The 25,193-nt window shown below is 40.3% G+C and overlaps 1 protein-coding gene across 1 annotated transcript; it reads right to left on the bottom strand.

Annotated features, from left to right (window-relative positions):
* Nucleotides 1-1,870: 1,870 nt before the first annotated feature.
* On the bottom strand, nt 1,871-20,438 carry NOTUM (notum, palmitoleoyl-protein carboxylesterase). Its single transcript, XM_063296526.1, has 11 exons — nt 20,098-20,438; nt 19,014-19,066; nt 17,082-17,177; nt 14,697-14,757; nt 11,473-11,531; nt 7,620-7,722; nt 5,595-5,786; nt 5,115-5,215; nt 4,426-4,573; nt 3,869-3,916; nt 1,871-2,969 (listed from the first exon to the last, which is right to left on the bottom strand). The coding sequence occupies exons 1-11, from the start codon at nt 20,424-20,426 to the stop codon at nt 2,663-2,665; spliced, it is 1,497 nt and encodes a 498-aa protein (XP_063152596.1). The 5' UTR covers nt 20,427-20,438; the 3' UTR covers nt 1,871-2,662.
* Between the last annotated feature and the right edge of the window lie 4,755 nt (nt 20,439-25,193).

Here is a 25,193-nt window from a genome sequence, read left to right as displayed (position 1 = left end):
ACAACTCATTCTTTACAGTGTTTGGCCATTCTTGCACTAGTAAGGTTATATATTTGTATTTTAGTAGACATTTTTTTTCTAGGCTTATGTGATTTTCACCTGTCCCAAAATAGATGGATTGAATGGAAATAGGCTGGGGTAGATTGTAACAGCTTGAGTTGCTCATGTGTTATAAATTAGCAGGGTTCTCCTTTTAAAGGCTGAAGTTCTGAAAGATGTTTCAGTAAGAACATATAGCCAAGATTGCTTATCTTTAGTTGTAATGCTAGGATAATTCTGTTTTCCAATGAGGTGTTTCATATTTTTGGAGGTGATGGTGGTGGCAAGCACATCTTGATTTGATAATATGAGGGTATCTAGTAATTTTAAAAAGTGCTTAGTGAGATAATTTTTTAAAAACAAATATTCATGGTACCTGATAAATCAGCCCAGAGACTAGAACAGAATCTCAGTGTTTCCAGCTACTAAAGCCTGGGAATTGAAATAATTCTTAATGGTAGTGACATTACATAAAGAATATTTTTTCAGGATATAATGCCATAATTTTAAAAAATTATGATCTGCATCTAAGAATCTACAGGTAGTCCTCAACTTATGACCACAGTTGGGACTTGAACTTCTGTTGCTAAGCGAGGCAGTTGTTAAGTGAGTCACACCCATTTTATGACTTTTTTGCAGTGGTTGTTAAGTGAATCACATATTTAAGCAAATCTGGCTTCCCCCATTGACTTTGCTTTCTGGAAGCTGGCTGGGAAGGTCACGAACGGCAATCACATGACCCTGGGATGCTGCAACTGTTGTAAATACATGCCAGTTGCCAAGTGCCTGAATTTTGATCACGTGACCACAGGGACGCTGCAACAGTTGTCAGCGCAAGGACCAGTCGCAAGTCACTTTTTTTAGCACCATTGTTAACTTTGAACAGTCGCTAAACAAATGGTCATAAATCAAGAACTACTCGTAGTTGCATTTTCATAGCTTTCAAAAATTTCCCTTTACTACATCAGTAAGTGCAAACCTTATCTGGGATGATTTATGTGATTCTCTGGAATGGACAATATGTAGCCCTACCCACACAGACAGAGGTCTTTGTAGCCTCTGGAAAATCAGCATCACGTTTTTCTCTCAATTTGAGATGGGAAATACATAGAAGCTGCAGCATTAAGTCCCAAAATAAGATTATTGGAGCTAGAAATACAAAGAACCCTCCAAACCCCAGAAAAATCTTAGAACTCACTCATGTTCTACAGGTAATCCTGTTCAGCAACTGTTCAAAGTTGCAGCAGTGCCGAACGAGGGGGACTTATGACTGTTCCTCATATTTGTGGCAGTTGCAGCATCCCTGTGGTCACGTGATTGTGATTCAGGCACCTGGCAAGTGCTTGCAATTATGACAGTCACAGCATCCCAGTCACATGATCGCCATTTGCGACCTTCACTGATGGCTTCCAACAAGCAAAGTCAACGGGGAAGAGGGCAGGAGGTCGCAAATGGCAATCATGTGACCGCAGGATGCTGCAGCTGCGCAGGAGTCACCTATTGATGGCAACGGGAATTGCCGCAACTGCCACTGTAAACTGGTGCAGTCACTTTATGATGTCACTTAGCGACAGAGTTGCCAGTCCCAATTACCTTTGTTAAGTGAGGACTACCTGTATGCCTACCCACTTTGAATCAGCATCCTATTCTTTGTGGCCCTTGCCTCTTCCCCCCAAATTTATGCATTTCCTGTAATCAAAAGGTGAATAAGGGTGCAAGGAGCATATAGATTAAGTTGAATAAAAGCTCTTTCTTGAATCCGTAACTTATAATTTTCTCATGTCACTATCACAAATGAAGATAGTTCAAAGGAGTCATAAGGATTTAATAACAATAATAATAATAATAATGCCAATGCTGACCCTTGCCCTCTCCCATACATATGTGTTCACAAGGAAAACCTTTCCAAAGAAGAAGTATTTACAACTTTACAACATGTGAGCATATCTTGGATCAGCCCTTATAAATAGCTTTTACATATTAAAATAAATATTTTCACATTGCCAAAATAGCACAAGCTGTTTTCTTCATTATTTAAAAAATATGTTACAAAACAATATCATTAATTTTATATTTCTTGCTTATTTCTTTTAAAAATCAAGTAATAAAATCATTTAATAAAATAATACAAAAGTAAATTGAATACACGGTAAGTCCATTTGTAGCCGCTGTGCTTTGTTTGTACATTATCTTACATGGTGAGATGCTGGCCTCTAGGAAGCCCGCATGGTCATATCTTCCCTTCTGATGGGAGAATCGTTCAGTGCTCCCACACATGCCCAAAGTCACTCTATGGCCTGGAAATGCCTCAGAAACGGTAAAACGCACGATGGCCCTTCAGGGTTCTTGAGGCTGGAGTTTCTGAGCACCCGTTGCTTCCTGTAGACTGTCCTTGTGAACAGAAGTACTGCTTGGCAGTAATGTGGAGGTAACGCTTCATTTAAATGGGTAGATGAGATTCTGTCCATTTGATCCTGATACACTAACTGTGCAAGAGCTATGTGCGTGAGTTTGACTACTTATCTGTGTAGATGCTTACGTGCTGTAAGTGAGCAAAGAAGGCAGAGAGTTTGGGTGTGGACTCTTTGAAGAGTCAAGCAGCTGTCCGTAAGAGAAAACACTTCTAGCTCCCACTGCTCAGCATCCCTAGAAGTTTACTTGGCTCTAGTCCCTGCTGCTGGGCCATCTTCTGCACATCAAAACCCATATGCATGAGAAACTGGATCACATTCATCTCTTGGCCGGTGTATTGGTCCCGGATGGTAGGGCATGATGGGTTGCAATGTGGCCAAGGGCAGCTGTCAATCAGATGGACTGGGCAGCCTTTCAATGGGGCTTTCCCATTCTTGCTGCTGTCATGCAGACTGCGATCCCAGCAGTGCAGAGCTCGGGGCAAAAAGGTCCCTTTCACTTGGATGTCTGTCCAATGGCTGAAAAATCAACCCATATAGATGAAAGTGTGTGAAATGCTGCTGCAATTTGCATGTTACTTAGAACATAACCTTTTAGACGGCTAATCACAGTACAGGCATAACAGCTGCTCAGGAGAGCCTGCTGACATTAGAACCCTCAGCTGTACAAATGGCTTCTGAACACTCATGGAAAAGCACAGGGAGGCAGCAGGGAAAGAAAAGAGCTGCCAAGGATCGATCTGTCTGAAACATACTGGGCAATATATAAGAATCAAAATGAAAAATACAGAATCGATTTGCACAGGTTACTAGAAGGTCCAAAAGATGGGTGAACTGCTTTGTTTATTTATATTATTTATATTCTTAAAACATAAACTCAGTTTTCTAACTTATTAAAAAGTCAGCTGAATTCCAGAGGAGGGGAGGCAGAATTTTGGTTTCTAGGTTTTACTTTTTTCTCTCTTTTCCCAAGTCAGCTCAAGGTGTATTGACTGGAGTTCATTATAAAGCAGTGACTCAGAGTAGACATCTAATTGCAGATATCTAATTGCAGAATGCAAAAAGGGGGCTTCTGAGACCAGTCATTTATTTTCAGTATCAAAAGTATTTTTACAGTCTTTTCAGAGAAAAAGACCAATCCTGCCCACCTTGCTTTTTCTTCATTTCAGCAACCTAATTAAAAGGAGTGGGATAATTTATGTCACCTCTGCTAATCATAAATGCTTATAAATGTAATGTAAATTACTCAGAAATCTACAAGTACAGTAGATTCCAATATATTTTCTGCTCACTGCTGATTTAGATAGCCTTCCTTAATGGATAGCTGGGTGATTGCCCTTCACAGCAGTCTCAAAATTAAGCCCATAGAGAAGAAGTAGAAAAAAAGGAAGGTACACCGTTCCATCCTACATACTTACTTGCGTGTAATGATCTCATGAGACAAACAAGCTGGAGCAAAGCTGGCTCTGAACGGGGGGGGGGGAAAAAGTCATAAAATCAATGTGACAGAAAAAGAAATATTTCTGTTATGTCCTTTCTAACAACCTTAAGTTTTTTTCATAGTATGATTTGGGCATCTTGCTGCAATAAAGGTATTTGCTAGGTGGAGAAGGCTTAGCTCTCACACCTAAATTGCTTTGAAGCACTTAACATACCACAAAGAAGCTAAGTCACCACAGATTTCACTTTATTATCTCATATGACTGACTGGGTATTGTGAATACTCCTGTCACAAGAAAGCAGCCAAGTCATATGACAGGAATATAAAGTCTCCGGCCTTATCTTAATGTTAGGATAGTAAAAGGCATTAGTTGCACCGCTAATTCCCACCACCCTGTAATACAAACAAGATTATACGGAGGAGTCTAGTGTTTATCTGACAGTGTGACATATCATTGGAAGATTTAGGAAGAGAAGATTCCTAGATCCCCAGAAAGACCTTAAAGGAATCTTAAAAACATGAAATAACACTAACGTCACATCCTTGAGAGTATTCCTCAACTCACGGCCCAGGTTCTGGATATAAAGCCACTGTCCTTCCTGTACAGGCTGGCCAGTCAAATGTACGTTGTCCACAGTGAGCTGAGCTTCATCGAACAGCCACTGCACCACAAAAACAGGACCTACACAGAGAAGAATTTAGTACCAGCAGCATCGCTGATAGGGCTGTAAGTTTATTGGCTTAAGTGGCACACTAAGTAACCAAGAATTGATTAGAATTCTTAGTATGTGGACATTTTAGAAAGAGAAACAAAAAATTAAGGGCACATGCTGGTATATTCTGGTATGCCATGTAACATTTTCTTCTGCATTTACTGTTACAACCTTTTTTTCATCTAGTTGTACGGTAGTCTTCATTTACTAAATTGTAGGTGTCTCTTGCAAATTATTCTACACTTTTTCAGTAATTAAAACAGTCTCCCACTCCCCCCAAACCCATTCCATTGATATTGAAGTGTTAAGGTAATATGCGTATTTATTTATATTCAGCAAATCAGTTAAGAGGGTAACAATCACATGATTAACTAAATAAAAACCTTTACCTGGCTGCTAATACTAGCAATGATTAATAATGACTACTTAGTTAATTAAACTGATGAGGAAAATTTGTCTGAAATGCATTTCAGATATCAATCAGCAACAGGCCTTTACTGGCACACTTACATCGGAGAGTGGGATAAATTTTATAGCCAAAGAAACAATTCCATTCTTCTCCTTCTCTAAACTGCATTTTGCAGCGTTCAGGAACAAGTCCATGCCAATATCTGAGAGTTTTAAAAAAATTAGCCAGAGTTAATTATCCAAATTAATTCTACTGGAAATAGTTAACTATGCTGCATAGAACCCCTGGGACTGAAACGCAAGAGTATCTAAATTCCAAAAACAGTGGACAGCAGAGGGCAGACAAACTACACATGGAAAACGTATATATATTTAGCAGGAATGAAATACACCTTAAGTTTCTCTGTCTACTGATAGATTAAGTTACTAGGATGTCTACTATGTAGTTTCTGCACAGCCACATCTCATTAATATTGCTTAGCGTTCCCTAAAGACTGTAGGTACATGTTAACTATCAAGGGAAAGGCTGGATGTCTCACTCCAGTTTCAGATTTTCAGGAAAAACGTTGAAGACTTCAGTACCTAATTCCTCTCCTGATGGCTTCTGTGGGGGCGCAGGTTATGGTATCAATGCAGTCTGTTCTACGATATTGTTTATTATCCAAGAACCAGCCAGAGTCTGCAAGGCCACGGACCTGAATCCCAGGATATCCCAGCTCTTCCAGCTGTTCAGCCACTCGATCCACATTCAGGAGGACGCCTGTTCCACCGGCGCTGCAATGACAATGTCTGTCTTTTAGGCAGAACTCTTCCATATCACAGCTAGCAGAACCATGACTCATGGGCAAAGTTTACACATCACATAAAGCTATGGGCCATTTAATCATGGTTCACTGAAATCACAATTAGCTAGGTGTTCACAACATGTTAATCCACAATTTGCAAAGCACAATAGCTAGGTTTCCACAAATTAAACCAACGCTGAGCCATCTGCATAACGGCTTGTGGGAACCTAGCCACCGAGGACTGTATCTTTCAAATCTGAATTTGTGAGGCATTCTTAGTCTTGTGTTATTATTTTTTCTCAATAACATTCATTCTGATCCAAATTTCTCATGTAATGATGACCCAAAGGTATTTCAAATAAATTAAAATGCTAAACCCTGTCAGCTTTTTAATTTGTAAGGTAGTATGATGAAACAGGAAATCCCTGAATAAAAGATAATGGATTCTGCTATTTGGAGTTTCATGATCCTTAATATCTCTTCTAATTCTAGGATGTCTTTTTCTATCCATTTCTAACCAACAGTGGTTTTTTAGAGAGTTAAAAGTTTGATCTAGCGGCTGGAAAGAACAATTAAGAAAGGCCAGCTTAAATTCTGAGAATTATGCTGTCTGATGGAAGAAATTAATACAAATTAATACCTAATTGCACTAAATTAATACAAATTAAGGAATTAATACAAATTAATACCTAATTGCACTAAATGCAAGCACCATTGAAATCCTGTCCAGTATGTAACATTAGTTGTAGATGCCTTTGAAATTCACTCTGACACCCCTCTTGCGAGGGAATCACAAGGCTTAGACTTCCTGCTTGATTTCATGCTACCTGGAATGTTAGCCAAAAGACTTATCCAGAAGGTATTTAGGAAATTATCTTTTTTTCTTATACCATTACATTGACTACAAATCTTTAAAGAGTTTGGGATTCAGGCACCTAAGAACAATTTGCAGCTGCCCTACAGTTGTCATCAAAGCTTTCTTCCACTTATGTATTTGTTTATTCATTTGTTCATCCCTTGGGCCATTTACAATGCATTAAAATCACAAAATTTCAGAATAAATTTAAAATGCAATAATTGAAATACATAAGATAAACAAACAAACAGAAGCCAGAGTAATTAGCAAGTTTCTAAGCAGCGTATCTGTTAAATAATTGATTAAACAGCTGGAGAAAATAAAAATGCCTTTGGTGCTGAAAAGCCAACCAAGTCTACCTCACTGGGAGGGCATTCCAGAATGGAATGGATACTGGAAAAGCCCATTCCAAGTAGCAACTCACTACATCACAGCATAAGAGTGATATCATAACATTGTAGAAATGACTGACACACATTACATGATTGCTATCATTCATATGGTGACACGACATCTGTGAGTTTATCATGGCTTCTACTGGATGCTTATCGTGAGGCGGCACCTGCTGAATAGCTTCAAAAAGTTACTTTAGAATACAAGAAGGAACATAAGGGAATAGACTTTGCAGGATGATACCAGCACCTTAAAATTAAATGGACACTTGTCAGAACAGGTTTCAGTTGACTGTGTTCCATCTGTGCAACATCCTCTCCCAAACTCTCTCCTGGAGTTGACTGATGTCATGTTCGGAGCAGAAAAATGTTTCATTTAAGTGGGCATTTCAGCAAGTACTGTGAGTCACCATGCTTATTTATATATGCCACTGGGTTGCATTCCTTAGTTTAAATGGTTACTTCTGTTATTTCTTTTTCCTATATTTACTTTTAAAATGTTTTATTAACATCCTTCCCCAACTCACACACAAACATACATTTACTAGACATGTCTTCATAAACAGACATATACCTGCTTCCTGCCAACAGCAATACCTTGGCATTTCCAAGGCCTTTCCCCAATAATTCCTTTACAACCTCTTGTATGATGAGAGCACCCATGAAGACAAATTCATCTGTAGGAGGTGGAGGGAGGGGAGGCGAAAAAACAATCATAGTAAGTAAAACTGGCTAAGACGTTTTGCCATTCCTCTCTGTTGAATGCAAGGAGTAATGAATATTGGAAAATACACTTTTATACCATAAGTTACAAGCGAATGATATGTGGAAAGGTGAGTATAGCAAATATTGCAAGTCTGGTAGCATGCTTCAGATCTAAAATCTTTCATTTCTTGCCCCAGTCTTATAAGGTACTAGATCGGAGATGATTCTATAACTGTGAAAAAATATGACCTCTTCCCGTGGTGGAATTCAGCACTGATTCCCAGGAAGGAGGAAACACATTCCAAGCTGGTAAGAGGGCTCGCAGTCTAGAGTCTTGGCAGGGAGTCAAAGAGAGTCAGGGTAGCCCCGCCCTAGACTCTCCCGGGTTATTTTCCTGTAGGTTAGTTAGGATAGTTTTAGTCTGGCAAGATCCTGTCTATACGGTGAGAACAATAAAGAACTAGAGTGCAGAATACACTGACTCAGCGTCGTTCTTAGTCTGGTCCTGACACTTCCATCCCCAAAAAACTCCCATCTTCGGAAAAAAAAAAAGCAATTCAATATTCCACAGAACAAGTACCTGCTTAGTAAACAAAGCTCTTTTACTGGAAATCAGTGTTTCTCAAACTGATCTCCAGTAAAAGAGCTTTGTTGAATCATAATGGGAATGGATTATCACAGCATCAACATGAAGTCCTTATTCCTAGATAACACTTTTGGCCTTGAAGCATCAGTCATTATGTCCTAATAAAGAATAGGAATCCTAGGAAATTACCACACTCAGGGTTACAGTGTGAAAGTTTCCACACACTTTCTTCAACAGCTTTGTGCTGCTGCAGGAGTATTCCTGCTGTGGTGCTCCATCCTCCTATACTGGAGTCTAATGGGAGTGCAGAAAAAAATGCTGCCCTGCCACCACACTCATCCTTCCTTTGAACATTGCACATCTCATGGTGAGCAGAAAAGCACTGTTTGAAAAACAGCAAGTGAATCCTGGGGGGAAGCAGTAAAGCTACTCCTCAGAGCATCTGGGAAGGATGGGGTGGTGACAGCAAGGCAGCTTAGTGCCTTAGCTGCAGAATCAGGGAGGGAATCCCAAGGATGATGATGATGATGATGATATTTTTATTCCACCTTTTTATATAGAACTCAAGGTGCTGAACATACCTAAAACTCCTGCCTCTTCCAATGTTCCCCACAACAACAGCCCTGTGAGGTAGGTTGGGCTGAGAGAAAGTCACTGGCCCAAAGTCACCCATCCAGCTTTCATGCCTAAGGCAGGACTATAGCTCGCAGACTCCTAGATTCTACGCCAGAGCCTTAACCACTAAACTGGCTCTTAGGAGTCCTGTTAGGGGGAAATTGCTTGCCCCACAGCACTGCTGGGAAACTGACTGCCCTTGTAGCCTTTTTTTCTGGAGCAGGAAAAGCCACATGCAAGTCTTCTCAACATCACGGGGACAGAAGGGGCAAGGCTAATCTCAGACACACAATGTGCCGGTCCCATTCTGTATGAATCAGTGCCCTTGGTTAGGTGCCCAAGGGATGACTTAGCCACTTTTGCACTGGTTGTTAGAGTGGGACAAATTCTCCTTTTCATGTTCTTGAATGTTTAGGACTAGTTTTCTGAACATTTATTTGCCTGACCTCCCAACTGCTGTACACTACATGTTTTTAAGCCGATCAAAGAAGGAACAAATTCTGAGAAAAGCTGCTTTCTTAAAATAGCAGTGAGATGGACCTCTGCTGGATTATCTCCACAGCAGAGAATCTGAGCTGCAGTATATCTTTCTCCTGCTTCAGGAAAGCAGAACTTGTGGCCCTCCAGATGTTGCTCAATGTCAACTCTCAGCACCTCTCATCTTGGCCATGTTAGTTTCTGTAGCTGGAAGCTGGGCTTCAGCAGATCTGGAGGCTACAAGTTCCCCATCCAAACACTGGAAGAACAGAACAGAAGACAGAAAGGAGTAGCACCTGTGAGAAGGTCCTGCTGAGAAAGACTGTAACACGTTTTGGCAACTGCCAGCCTCTGCTTTCATCCAACCTGCATCCAACTGCAGGAGATCTTTATTGTTTTTCCCTGCTAGAATGCATAGCACATGATCACTGAGTAGCTGTTAATCGAGATCAAATGTTACTGCTGGAAACTGGGACTGGATTCACAGAACATGTCAAACTATGATTAGCAGAAACCAACAATAACTGCCTGGTCTCAGTTGTGTACAGTTATCAGTCTTAGATTACAAATCACAGTGGCTAGGCTCACATATAACGCTATGCCAGAATCAAGCCAGCTATATTATGGCTTGCTGCAACATGTGAGCCAGGCTGATGTACTTTAAATCTCTCCTTCCTTAAAAAAAACTAGTAGACCCAAGAATATAATTCATTCAATCAATTTCAAATGGTGACCTTCAATCAACATAAAGGATGTTTTAAAATGAAAGGTAACCTCGTAGAGAAGTAGTTCTGTGAGGTGACGTTAGCAAGGAAGTAGAGAGAGTCAGGAATGGCTGCTACCGCTTTGGGAAGGGGAAGTGTCTTCCCTTTTCTTTTCTTGCACTAAAAACAACAGAGGGGCTTGTGGCAGCATAAATAAATCTGCCAATATTGAAGGTGTCACAAGTTCCTCAGTTGTTTTCCATGCAAAAGGAAAACTGGGATGGTCAGCCCCAGTTCTCTTGCACAATGCATGGAGCCCACAATCCTGCAGCTGAAATATTTGGCCACCTGATGCTCCCCTGAGAACAGCCACTTGGGAAAACCACAAAAATAAGGGTGCAAGGATGGGAACAATATCCTTTATTCCTAATGTACTCTGAGGCAAACTCTTCCTTAAGTGAATACAGATAAGGCTGTTGAATCTGCTCACCCTCTCAATATTGGTGCTCAGAAAACTTCCTCTATCGATGTCTCTGAAGTCAAGGCAGTAGATCAACCCACTTCAAAAAGGCTGACTGACTGAAATAAAGGATATTTTTTTTCTATACAGCTTTCCTTTTTAGGTTAGAAATCTTTCATTTAATCAGATACGAGTCTTGCCAGATAGGATTGTGAAAACTAGTACTCTTCATGCAAATCATTCCAGTACTAGTGGTCTCCAGGAATCTGTGGTGTCAGCTACTGACACCAAACGGAAGGTAGGCATCCTAAAGAGAATATAAAATTCTGGAAAGAGAAATACAAAAGGTCCATATTTTACCTATTGAGTCAGTTATGTTGTTAAGTCCCAAACTTTTCAACTGCCCAAAGCTCTTCTTTAGTCAGTCAGAAAGTAAATGTTTCTTTGTCACTTATGTCAACATCATCCAGACGGATGTTTCTGGCCACACTGTGCCTTCCCATGCCATATTTGTGATAGATCTAGATGGTGATGGCCCTCAAGCGCATGCATAGATATCAAGAGTTTTCTTGATTCCATTTGGAAGTCCTGGCACCGTTTGGTCCTTCCTTACTTCAAGTTTAGCTAAATGAAACGGTTGCTCAGACCCTTGAGATGCAACCATTTCCCTCAGGCAGTTGCTCGGTTACTCCCATGTGGGGTTCTGAACCATGACAAAGCAGGGCTTGCAAGCGGATGCATTATCTAGAGGATATTTATTATTTCTTCCTGCCCGCTGGCAAGAATCCTTTCTTCATTTGCACAACTGTGGAGAATTCAGGCCATATTCCCTTAATGCATAATGCCTGTTTGGCAGCAAGAGCCTGTCAGAAGCACTCACTTTTCTCAGTTTTGGCAGAGGCTCCACTCCAGACATCACTTGAGCAATATGGGATGAAACTGCAAGAGAACAGACGTACTTTAGCACCAATATTCTTTTGATATGCTTGGAAGGATGAGACAAAAGTAAAGGCTCAGCAGATTAAACCCTGAGAGCAATAGGAGAAAACAGTTTCAAGCTCACTCAGATCTGATGGTACCAGCCACATTTTACATAACAACTGATATCCCAGCGCATGAAGCATGAAAGCAAGAAAAAATCCACTAATACTTGGGGCTATATGCCAGGGAGCTGCAGCGGGTCAAAGTTTAGTGCATTTCCAGTACATGTTTAACAACAGAAGCCAGCTCTTCATTCTTAGTGCTTTTTTTTATGGCAACCATGGAAAACTTCCAGTAATTTTAAAACTCTCATAGATCTGCATGGCAAATGCCAATGTTCTGACTCTCTATCTCCATTTCCCACTCTGTTGTGCATTATACCATTGAAGCTATCAATATCATCTTAGTTGATAGCCACACATTAATTTGTCTAGATTTTTTTTGTATCAGAAATTACCCTTGGTCAATGAATGCCCCTACTGGCTGAAAACAATGCCATGCAAGGAAAAAATCCTAATGAATTGATTTCACCAGGAACATTAATATATGGAGTTCTGGTGGGGACATGGTGGACTGAACAGCTGTGCTGGCAGGCTCAGCAGGCAGAGCTGACAACACGGCAGTTTTTTCAGGCTCAGGCAGGTTTTCCTGATGCCCAAGAGTGTTTTCCAGAAAAAAAGAAAACACTTGAAATCACCCCATCTGTCTTCCAGACAGCTGCCTGTAGCCAGAAGATCGCGAACAGTGTTTCACGTTCGACTGGTAAGAACTTAGCTGGGAGGCAGGGACATCACCATTTTCCAAGATGTACTGTAGCCTTAAAGGGACACTAAGACCGGCCACCCCTTTTCTAAATCACCCAATTTATATTCCTTTTAAGTACTCGTACCCTAAGAGAGGCTTTCTACAGCAAGGAGAAGCGGGTTCTCTTGGTGCTTATCATTATTTTGGGGATTAATTTTAAAAAATTCTAAGTTTTGGACTTTGTTTTCCCTCTAAATATTAAGGAGGATTGAGAGTAAGTAATTTTCTCCCTGTTATTATTTTTGTGCTAAATTTGAAGATATTGGTATTTCCCTATACATCGAATTAGCTGATTTGAACCTTCAGCTTTCTGCTTCTACTTTCCCTTGAGAACTGTCTGCATATCTCACTTTTACTTATGTAAACACATTCCGGAACTCTTCCATATCTTTGACTTTCGCTGGTTAAGCTCCTAGGGGGCTCCATAATCTACTGCATGAGGCATGGAGGATTTTAAACAGACTTTCTCTGACTTCCACCAAGATTTTAAACAGATTCTTTCTGACTCCCACCAAATTTTTATGCAAGGCATTAAGGACATTGTGGAAAATATGAGGTCTAAATGTGTCATCCGGCTGGGGATGTCGTGGATGGAACTGAGGAATTTAACAGTGATGGAAATGTTTTTTCTAAGAGTGAGATCAGGATTTCTATTGAAATGCTGGATGAATATCAGATAGTTGAGTTGGAGAAATTTAAGGGAGAGAGCAAGTTGCAAGCCACAAGTGAAATTGATCTGGTGGAGTGCCATGGAAAAGGTTATTATGTGTGGGAGGTTTCCTGAAGAGAAGTCGGAGTTTTTGAGGGGGGCAATTGGGCTGTTTGATTTTTTAAAGAAAAAAGCTCTGTGCACATTGTGGGGATATGTAAATGCTCTGGTTTATTTTGAAGTGGGATAAGAGTCAAAGAATATTTATCTGGATTGCTTTTAGGGTGTGGCTGATTTTATCTTTAACTATTTGGATTAAAATTATTAAGGTATAATAAAAAAATAAATATCTATTTGGATGGTTTTAGGTTTAATATGATTAGGATTATTAAAATTGTTGTATTATCAAGTATAATGGCAACAATTTATATGTTTCTTAGTTTGATTTTTATTATAGTAGACAGAAATGTATAGAATAGTAGTAGGAAGGAAATAATTAAATAAATGTTATCTTTGGGGTGAAAGTTGATTAGGAGGTTTATATAATTTTTTTCTTTTAATGTAAGGGGAGGGAGTAACTGTATTTAATGATTTTTACAATGTGCCAATGGAATGATTTATAGAAATAATGTGATTTTGGTTTAATATAGAGTAAGGGATTGATTATGGAAATTTTTGTATATCCTTGCTGTTAAAAGTCGGAAGTCACCTGTTTTTGTAACTTTGAAAAAATTTATCTTGTGTTTTCACACCTTTATAGTTTTTTTTTCTTTGGTTTTTTTGTTTTTCTGTAGCTTTTATCTTTGCTTGAAACTTAATAAGATTCTTATTAAAAAAAAAACCATTGAAATATAAGAACTGCCATAATGGATCATACTAAGCAGCACCCAATCTAGTATTCTGTATCTAACTATGTCCAGACACTAGCTCCCAAGCGGGCTTTCAGATTAATGGCTATCCTCTGATGTTTGCTTTCATCCCATGACAGTGCTATCCAATCATCCTAGCTAGAACTCCCATTTACATATGGGAGTTACATATGACCTTTTTAAAAGGCTTAGTGTGAATTTGTTTCCTGGAGAAGCTCTATGCTGCAAGGAACTGACACCAACTTGAGGGCACATAACCAAAATGAATTTGTTGGGTCTGTTATGTACTATTCTAGGAAATACCCAAGACTACTAACTACAGTTCCTCAGAGGAGCGCAGACAGAGAATGAAATCCACCCTCACTGGCTTCTCCATTATGGCCAAGCCATTCTGCATTGGAGATCTAGTAGTGGTCCTTCCGATACAGCCCTGGACTAAGGGAAAAGTTCAATGGCCCTGAGGCTTATATTGTTTTTCCCCTCCAGCCTACCCACCTACTTCTGCCCTGCTGGCATGAATCAGGCAGAACTTCAGACCTGATCATTGGGATTTTCCCCTCCCATTGTCTTTGGATTGCTCTGTAAATCTTTCTTAATCCACTAACAGTCAACTCTGTTTCCTCATTACCTTCTTTTGTAACTTCCATTCATGCTTTCATTATAGGAACACTACAACTTGTAAGCTTCGGTCCTTTTTATTTCATGTGCAGGCCAAGTTCTTTCTCCTAGTTTACTATTCTTCTTGTTTATCTTTGCCTGACTGTATTCCATTCAGCTCTCACAGCTGTTTATCCTACTTACACCATATTTGCATTCCACCAGTGTGGATTTTCTTCTGGTTGTGATGACAAAATGCCTGTTCCTGTAGATGGAGAAAAATATATATACTAACACATAAAGAATATCCTTCATGCAAAGAACAGAGAATATTCAACATGAATATGATGTTAGATGGTAAAGAAAACATTTGTGGCTATATATTCCAGAGCATTTGAAAGGATACAATATTCTTTGAAAGGATACAATAAAAATCTCTCAGTCTAAGATAGGAAAATTATAGATTTAATACTTCATTTTTGTACTTCATGTATACTAAGATAGAGCTATGTACCACTGGTGTTTGAAATATGACTTCTTCTTTTGGTCTAAAATAGAGAGACTTACATAGTGGAAAACCTAAACATATATACTCTGAATATTCCTCTTGCTGAATGTAGCTTCAGCTAGTTCAATGAGCCTTATTCTCAGGTAAGTTTTGGATGGATTGCAGCCTGAAAAAGTTATGGACATAAAGAACACACGGGCTCATCTAAGCAAGGGAGCAAAGGAAAATTACAACATGCTGAGTACTTTGAACATAATTGCTTATTAAGTTAGGCATTAAGGTGTTAACACTGGCAGGAAGTGCTGGCTAGCCAGCAAAAGTTGACCAGTCTCCAGAACTGTGTTTCTGAACCAGTGCTTAATCCTGTGATAACTAAACATGCCATATAAGGACAGCCAATGATCCTTCAGCATTCTTGTGGGTCTCCCCATAAGGAACTGCCTTCTCCAATTTCTCTGAACATCACTGTATACCTACAATTAATGGAAGAGGAAAAAAAGAGTGCCAGTGCTTCTCACAGAAGCATTATTGAAAACAGAAACATAGAAATGTTTACTGTGTAGTGGGTGTCCAAACTATCTTTCCTCTAAGAGTCAATATAATGCAAAATCAACATATGCACAATGCTGAAACTTTTAAAGTGACTTTTTGTTTTCTTAATGTTGTCTGAATGTATACAGCTCTCAGCCAAAGAAAATAACCTAATTTAGTTTTTCCCAGTCCGGTGCCCTCGAGATCCTCAGACCACATGTCCAGTGCTGGCTGAGGATAAGGTAAGCTGTAATCTAACACCTTGAGAGGGCACCAGATAGAGAAAATAACATAATCAATGAACTGTCCTTAATTCCTAGATATAGGTATAGGTTAACCTTATTTTTATGCCACTTTTCCATCTAGATGTTCTCAAACCATGTATAGCAACACAGTAAGAGGACTATATAAGCAGTTATCACCACAAATATCAATATCAATACTGAATGCAAACATTTAATTTAACAGTGCAATCCATACTGGATTCTGAATGTCCATGAGGGGGTAGGAATTGAAAGAAATGGATCTATTACTATAGTCAAAGCCCTGTTGCCTCATACCTGTATTGGCAGAAAGAATAGTGGGTCCTTTTTCACCTCTTGCTTCACTTCTGTAACATGCATTTGGGGATCAGCCCATAGTGTGGTGTAGCAAGACAGGGGACACATCCATTTAATCATTACTCCCACTCCTTCCACCTCCAGTTAGATCTGAGATTAATATTGCTCTCTAACATAAAAATATTTCAGATTCATTACCACACAGCCTTTCTTGCAGCTGAAGTGCCAAAATTAGGTTGGATAATTTAAGATTGGCATTTCTATTCCTCACCATTCTGGAGAGCAGGAGATCAAATAATAGATTTAAGTTATAGAGTGGCAAATTCTGACTGAAAACAACAACAATGGAGTCAGTCATAATTGTCAGTGGCAGTGTTTCTCAACCTTGGCAACTTTAAGGTGTGTGGACTTCAACTCCCAGAATTCCCCAGCCAGCTTTGCTTTGCTGGCTGGGGAGTTCTGGGAGTTGAAGTCCACATACCTTAAAGTTGCCAAGGTCAGTGGACCCAATTTATCAGAGAGATGGTGGGCTTCCCTTTACAGCATGAGTTCAAGCTTAGGCTAAACAACCATCTCTCAACAATACATCAGTCTGTATTACTGCTGTAAACAGGGGGCTAGATTTGATGGCTGCAATGGCCTCTTCCAGCTCTAGGGTTCTACCTCACACATTTCCTGTTCTCTTAAATTTGCAGAGGAAGATCTGCTTTGCAAGGAATGAAAAGGAGATCTTGCATTGGAGGCCTCTTTCTATTAAAATTTAAAATAATGACTTGCATTGTTTTGATCCTAGTATGTTACCTGTTTTTTTAATTGCTGTGCAAATGCTAAGTGAATAAAACAAGGTGTTCCAGATCATTTATAAAATATTAATAAAGAAGAATATATATATATATATATATATATTCATAATTACTCATTCATGCAGAAAGCAGAAACAATATGTAATTCACAGTGTAGATCTCAGACTGATGGGAACAAAGCATTTACCAGTTCTGGTAATGGGCCACTCCTTGGAGCTCATTAATCTCCTCATTGTTTCATAACGAGTGTTGCAATTCTCTCTGCTGAAGCAATACCAGCCTCCTGCATCCAATAACAATAACAATAACAATAACAATGGTGATGATATTGGTGATGATGATGATGATGATGTCTTGGTAATTTTTCCTGTGTCACTAATTTACATCATTTTAGGCTGTGATTTATGAAAGACGCTTGGTGATTAAATTAGTCATAAAACTGTTTTTATTACACTTAATATTATTTTCCCTACACAAATCTATGGATCAGGATATATTCTAAAATCTATATAGTACCCCACATAATGTAATCATAGAATCTTGTTTGATCAAGACCTTAACAAGCCCACTCCCTCTTTGCACTGAAGATGTTACCTGGTCTGGCAATGAAACGTCTGCAAGAAAACAACAAGGTTCAGGGAGCACCAAGGACTCCACAGTTCAATGCTGAGCTACAAATATTCGCTTTGATTGGTACCTTAACAAGTCTATATTATGCAAACTTCCCTAGCAGTAATCCCATCTGAACACAACAAGATTAACTTCCTGGAAAATATGTATAGCATTGCATTGTACTCTACCACCCCTGCCATTTTTTTAACATCCGGCGTAAAAAATAAAAGTAACTAACTGTCCAATACTGGTTTCAGTGGCAGATTGCTATAATTTCCAAAACATATTCTGTCTTAAGTTGCTTCCTTACAAATCATGTTTGCTTTTATACAGCTTTCTAATATGTTGAATTTTTCAAAGAATTAATCTCTGTACCATTGGTTTTTACATCTTACATCCTAATTCTCCTTCCTGGAAGTGATCCAGGTGAAATAGGATTGCTTTATTATTTTTTGACTGAGCAGTCTGCCGATAAAGACAGTTCTGTTCTGTACATGTCAACAAGATGCATATTCCTCTAGTATAGGATCCATGGATGGAAATCCCATCAGTTTCAATAGGATTTACTTCCAGGTCATAACCATGAGTCTGCTCTGCTTGTTTACAGACTAAGAGCCTCAGGTAGAGATGTGAACAGAAAGGCAGAGTCAACCTTTCAATACATATGGATACCTGTTGTTCCTTATTAGATTAGAATGCATGCATTTACGGTTGAGATGAAAAACTGAAGAAGACTACTTATGTAAAAAATGCAGGATTTCTGACAAGATTCTTGAAATTAGAATTGAGCTGCTTGACAAAATCAAAAACACACAAAGCACTTGTTTATCTGAGTAATAATTGTAAAAAAATAAATATAATAACAATCCTTAGACAAAAGTTATGAAAGTTGTTTCCAAACAGATGCTTTAGGATTGGAATAGAAGAGCTTGTGAATTGCAGAGAAGAAAAGGAGAAAAAAGCATATAAGGTTTCCAAATTCACAGGCTTACTGCATAAATGCAGCAAAATCTAGAAAATACAAGGATGAGGTAAAATTAGAGTACAAGCGAGCAGAAGTAAAAAATGGATTGACTGACTAAGGCAGCAGGCAGTCTTATGTACCAGCCTTCCGCAGTCTGGTGCCCTTTGGACATGGTGCTGCTGGGTGGTGATTATGGAAGTTGTACTCAGTTTATATGGATTGCACCAGGCTAGGAAACTTATGGATGCGTCTCATGAAACTCAGTGAACTTTATTCCTATGTGTAGCTCTGATTAGAATTAAGGGACTAATTAGACTGTTGCAAGTTTGCAAGGCACAGGGGCATGTGCAACAGTGACAGCAAAGACTGAAGGATGGAGATGTTGGATGCAGAGAAAGTAGGCAGCACATATAAATATTCCTTGTAAACCTTTGAATAAAGCAGCTGGGAGGCTACTCTGTCACTTTTTTTAACCAAAAGGGTCTAAAATCATTGAAATTTGCTTAAAAAATCAAAATGAAATTAAAGAAAACTCAATCTCACCTTCCAGGAATAGAAGCCACCTTCTGCTGCCCTTCGATTCTTTGAGGTAGTAGCTAAAATAAAAACAAATAGAAGGCAGCGTGAACTTAATTAGGGAGACTGGCTCACTCAGCCACAAACTCTTTGATACACCAACTCATTATAATATCAAGAGAGTTACATAAAATACTTGGTTAAAGAACAAGAGAGAGGAACAGGATGGCTGTCAGAGGAGCTCCAAACAGAGTCTGATCAAAGGGCCTTCCCAGGGACTCGGAGCCAGGCTGAGCTGGCTTTCATCTTGCTCCAAACTAAATGCATTAAACAGATTCCTAGCATTCCTAAGTATTTCCAGGCAGGAAAGAGTTATTCCACCTGTTGCTGGCTGTGCTCTTAGTAACAGCCACATGGTGGAAGCAAAGCTTGAGCACTGAGGATGGATTGTTTCAGCACTTTTGAAGTACTAAGTATTAATAGTAAACGGTCCTGTGTGTTCTCTGAAGCATCTCTTCTCAGAAAAAAAGGATGCTTTATGGAAAAAGGAAAGACACTAGCCAGACATTAAGCACATGCACCCAAAGTCTATAGGCTTGCTTAGAAAATTCACAAAATTCTGATCCAGAGGCAAGAGAGTGTGAACTACATTTTTATTAGAAACTTTCCAAGTCTGTTCACTACATTCTGCAAACTTCTGATCTTATGCACTAAGGAAAATTTCTCTAATATGGGCCAGCTATCAACATATCTCAGAAAGCTAGGGGACAGTTACTCTTTCCACCCCATTTTGAGGATTTTCTTCTACCTTCAATTAAAGATTTGTGAATCAGTTCACCTCCATCCAGCATTACTTTTAATTCCAGGTACTTCAGGCAGGAAAAAATGATAAACGGGAGGATACCTATCCACAACCTGGTGCAAAGGTCATGAAGATCTTAGCTTTACAAATGAAGGCACTGTAGATGAAGAGAAGCATTCCCCCAGGGAGAAGCATTCAGTGCAAAGTTCTTCAATGAGGCGCGGGGTCAGGGTCCAGGAAGGTGGGCTATTGAGTGAAACAGAAAGGAAAGGGAGAGGTGGGTGCAGCAAGTTTGGCATCTACACTCACCCGGCGGGACTGCCGTCGTTGCAGGTGACCGAACTGTTCAGAAGCAACTGAAGCCTCAGCTCCTGGTGCAGATTCTGCGCGGAACAGGGGTACAGCGACTGCGCCAGGCTCTTGATCTGAGCCATGAAGCTGTCCATGTTACCCTCTACGGCTGTAAAATCCAATGGGAAGCTCTCCACCGGCTGCCCAGCCGCTTCGCTTCGCTCTCGGGCGGCCGCGGCGGGTTGCTGCTGCGGTCCACGCCGCCTCCAGCTCTTCCTGCCCTCCCCGCCAGGGCCCCAGTGCAGGAGCCCCAAGAGTAGCAACATTTGCACTGTCCCTCTGCCCATCGCGACGCGGAGCCACCTGCTGTGGGGGAAAGAGGACCCGTAAGCGCGACCGGTTAGCCTGAAGCGGGGGCGCTGGACAAGGGATCGGTCGCCTCGCCTCCGCCGGCGGGGTGCTCCTTCTGCCCCTGGTGGCCGGAGGCGCTTGGCGGGCTGGGGGGCTCCGGCCTCTGTGCCTGCTCCGTGCCTTGCCTTGCCAAGGGTCTGGCAGCACCGGCCCCGTCTCGCTCGCTCCAATGAGCTGTGAGCAAAGCAGCGTCTGGGCGTAGTTAGAGGCAGCCGGTGCCTGGTGCCCGCGCTGTCCGGGTTCTGCGGCGGGGCTCGAGGGCGCTCGGCTTTTCTTGGCGCATGGACTCGCCGCCTCGTCCCAAACCACAAACATGACAAGATGGGCCAGGAGTCACGGGGAGCCCACCGGGGGCGCCGCCAGCCTGGGCGTCGCGTGGGGCGGCAGCGGCCAGAGAGCCCCCGCCTCCCCGTCGCTGGAAAAGGAAGAGAAGGGGAGGGGAGGAGAGGAGTACAAGGGGAAGGGGGGAGATTTTACTTTCATTTCCCAGCCAACAGACGTCGCTCTGCAGGTCGTCCTCTTTTCTGTTTTCCCGTCCCGTCTGGCGAGACACTCAGTGAGGCCAAAGCACCTTCGTAACTTCCCGCCCAAATGCAGGGCGACGTTCATAGCGGGAAAGCAGCCGCGGCTCTCGACTCAGAGGAGGGTAGGACGAAGCGGCGGGACTTTGAATTCCCCCGGTTTCCCGCCGTGAGCTGCAGCCCAGCTGGGGGCGGATGCCGGTGAACAGTCGTCCTCCTTGGCTGCACTCAGGAGCGTGGGGTGGGTGGGGGGCTCACTTCGGTGAAAGACGAGCCACAGCGTTCGTGGTCTCGGGCATTATCTTCAAGGGTCGACGACTGCAGCCCGCCGCCTCTTCCAGAGACCCCCGCCCGGCCGACTGTACTGCTCGTTCTCGCCAATGCTTTGAGTCCCTTCCCCTGCCCCCAACGCGGGCTTCTTTTCCCGCACGACCGCGCCAGGCAGCCTCTTCGGCTCTCGCGTGTGTATTGGTGAGAAGGAGCGGCGCTTCTCTCCAGCCAAAGCTCTCTTTGGGGGAAACGCAGGAGGATCTGCGGGTGTCCAGCGGCCTTCAGTCCTGACCGCTTTCAGAATTCTCTTCCCCAACCTCAGGACATGAGAAACATCAAGGGCAGGACCCGACCCTTTCAGGTTTAACAATATCCACCATTAGGCTTACCATATCCGGGCTGCAGGATTCCGGATGACCCCTAGATGGCAACAAAGAGATACAGAAAGCTATCCACCACCACCAGCCGTGGCTGGCCAGCCAGCTGACCCTTGCCAATCAGTAAATGAGATGTGGAACAAGGCCTATCATTATTAATTTATTCTCAAGAAGGATCAGCCAGATAATACAAAACTAAGTATCATCTCCAGATGATGGCCTGTTTGGGTTGCTGGATCTGCTGGATCTCTTAGAACAGGGATTGGGAATCTCTGTCTTCTAGATAGTGTAGAACTCTTACTCTGATTTATTATTTGCAACCATGGCAAATAACGCCAGCAACATCAGGACGATGGCAGTGTTCCCCGCCAATGTCCTAAATTCAAAAGTGGAGCTATTTGAATACTGGACTCTTATGAATGGCTAACCTTAGTTAGAGAAGTTGGATTAAACTATCTATAAAGTAGAGCTCTGAGGGTTTTTGTCTCATTTCTAGGCCTGTTGCCCAAGGATACTACATTTAATTATATGATTTTAGATTATTAATTATTTGATGAAATATGGATGCATTTGCGTATAGGTAAAAGCAATGTTTTCAAAAGCAGCAGTTTCTTTGCTTTTCTTTGCTGCAATTGTTTCTTACCAGAGGTATTTTTGTGGAAGATGCCTTCAGTGGAAGACAAGGATAGTCCCATTTCTAAGATCATATTTGCATATATATAGCATTACTTATGTAAGATCTTATTTACATATAAAATCACATACATATTGACATATAGAATCTTATGTAACTTTTATATATAAGATCTGGTCAACTATCCAGAAGCATTGATTCTGAATACACTTAAAACAGATTAATCTAACTGATTAGCAGCTAAATTTAGTTCTTGTTTCCAATACTTTGTGTACATTTTTAGTAAAAAAATGAATAGCAAATTCATAAATATGCAGGATTCTAAATTAGACAAGTGAACCCAATAATGTTTTCACATAATACTTTTTAGCAAAACAAAATAAATTTATTGCTTGTTGATTTGAGAAAGCATATGATAAAGTTAATAGGAATTATGGAATATTTTGTGTAACTATGGAATTGGTTATTGCTGGATGCAATAACTGGTACATGATGGAAGTAAGGCATGCATGGGAATAAATGGAATGCTTAGCAAATGGTTCAAAACTGAGTATAGATTTGTGATGCTTTCTGGGTTTTATATTTGTGGGTAAATGTACAAGAAATGTTTGTAGTAATATTAGAACTATAGTAGGTGACGACATGAATATATGCATACCTCTGTATGCACATATTGAGTTGGGCAATATTGTTGTATATTTATGGATAAATGTATAAGACATGTTTGTAGTGATAGAAGTATATTAGGAGAAGACATGAATACGTGCATACTTCTGTCTGCAGAAAATGTCGTATTACTGAGAATCAAAATGATATTCCACATATGTTAGACTGTATGATGCAACAAATAATATGGATCTGAAAATTATTGCATCAAAGACCAAGGTAGTTATAATTTATGTTTGACAAGGAAAATTGAGTGAACAATCGCAAGTTAGATATCAGTTTTGAAAAATTAGAGTAAATAGATGAATCTGAATACTACAGATAGGACATTTACTAAAGTTGGGGAAATTTATGAATTTTAAAATGTACAAATGTTGACAGATAGTGGGTAATATATGTTCTGCTGCAAGGGAGGAATGTTCATTGAAAGCAATGAAAATGGCTGTGTATGAGAGCATGCTTCTGCACACTTCGTTGTATGGAAGTAAGAGTTGGGTATGTCAGGAGAAAGTGGAAATGCAGTAAGAACAGATTACTAAAGAGTATGTATGGTAAAGCAAGAAGAGATAAAGTTAAGAATGTGGGCACTAAATGAATGTGGATTGAAAAAAAGGGAGTGACCAGTCCAAAGAAGTGGTTTGCTCATCCAGAGAGAATAAATGAGCTTGGAATTGCAAAGCAAATATATTTCTTTTATTTTATTTAAAATGTATTTATACTGTTTCCTATTTTTAAAAACATCTCAAAGTAGTTTACAATAAAAGTTCAATGGTTAAGCAATTAATACAAACATATTAATTAATGGGAGGACATGCAGAGCAAGCCTCCTAAAATGATCTTAGGGTATGGGTAGGAATGTATGGAAAAAGGATTTCTTCAGAAATTGCAATCCTAAACTGTAAAAAACATTACATGTCCTATAATCAGCACTGTGACTGGAAATGAACTGAAATTTATTTATTTATTTATTGAACTTCTTGACTACTCAGCTTGTATACAATGACTCTGGGTTGTTTACAAATAATAAAAATATCACTAAAAATACAAATGTACATATAAATATAAATATATATAAATATAATACAAAAATACAAATATAAATATAAAATATAAATACAAGATGGCAAATACAGGGAAGATCATAAAAAAATGGCATGATGTTTTTATATTACTCAGTTCCAGTCAGTTGGTTACAGCATTTGGTTTTAACTCAAGTTTCTAAACCTTCGAGGGCAGCCCCAGGTATACCACATTGCAGTAATCTAAAGAAGAAGATATCAGGGCATGGATTACTGTTGTGAGTCTATCCAAGTAGTGCTTTAGCTACAATACCAGCCTGAACTCTGCATGTAATGTCAAAGATGGATCCAGAAATACCTTCAAACTACATTCAAAACACACTGAATCCCATCAATTACGTATGAACAGCACTTCTATCTTGTCTGAATTATGCTTCAGTTTTCACAAAATCCATTACCATGATCCTGCAGTGATTCAGCAATCCCACTTCCTCATCTGGAACTCATGAAAAGGAGAGATACAGCATACTGAGAATATTTTGCTCTAAATGATCTCACTTGGCAGCTTCATATAGATGAATAGTATGGGTGATAAAATGGAATCTTGCAGAAACTGATTATTTTCTCCCCATCATTGTCACCAAGTAGACTTCATAACGAGTTCTAACTAGCTTTGATCAGATTGGAAATTAGTTTTCCTCTGCATTCTAGTCACCTCCCAACTTGTCTCATTGCCTTCTGCTGAAACATATGCCAAGTTGTTGAGTGGGCTTTGTTCTGAGGGAGACCAGTTTTGTCTACAGAGCAGCCAAATCTTCAGAAGCAGTAGTTACATCAGTGAAAAGTCTCCAGTCTTCTGAAACCCCTTGGAATCCATCACACTCTGGGTATAGCTCATTCTAATATGACCCCTGTTCCTATGGAAAGGGGTAGCTTCTACAAACCTAAAACTCAACAAGAAGTGGTTTGACCTTTACAAGGTAACAGATCTAAGTTCAACCACTGAGACTCTCCTAGTAGGAAAAACAATCCAGACTGTGACATGCCATGTTCTGGGCCAGTAAGAAGTTGAGGCAGACCCATGATTGCTATGATAGCCGTGAAGCCCTGAACAGCTCCAACCGATCCAGTTCCATCATGAAATCCCCAGAACTATCTTTGTAGGAGACCTCAACATCAAGTCCAAGGCCACTTCTGTCAGCTCAGATAGTGAGGT

Source organism: Candoia aspera, chromosome 2, assembly GCF_035149785.1.
Source record: "Candoia aspera isolate rCanAsp1 chromosome 2, rCanAsp1.hap2, whole genome shotgun sequence".
Classification (NCBI taxonomy): Eukaryota; Metazoa; Chordata; class Lepidosauria; order Squamata; family Boidae; genus Candoia; species Candoia aspera.
This window is presented reverse-complemented; position numbering and strand designations above follow the sequence as displayed.

Excerpts from the sequence above, each read along its gene's own strand:
- NOTUM (XM_063296526.1), bottom strand. The coding sequence starts at position 20,426 with ATGGGCAGAGGGACAGTGCAAATGTTGCTACTCTTGGGGCTCCTGCAC. Across the intron at positions 14,758-17,081 it reads GTGGCCCATTACCAGAACTG|GAACAGGCATTTTGTCATCA; the intron begins GTAAATGCTTTG and ends CTCCATCTACAG. Across the intron at positions 11,532-14,696 it reads TGGTGGAATGCAAATATGGT|TTTCATCCCATATTGCTCAA; the intron begins GTAAGTAGGATA and ends GTTCTCTTGCAG.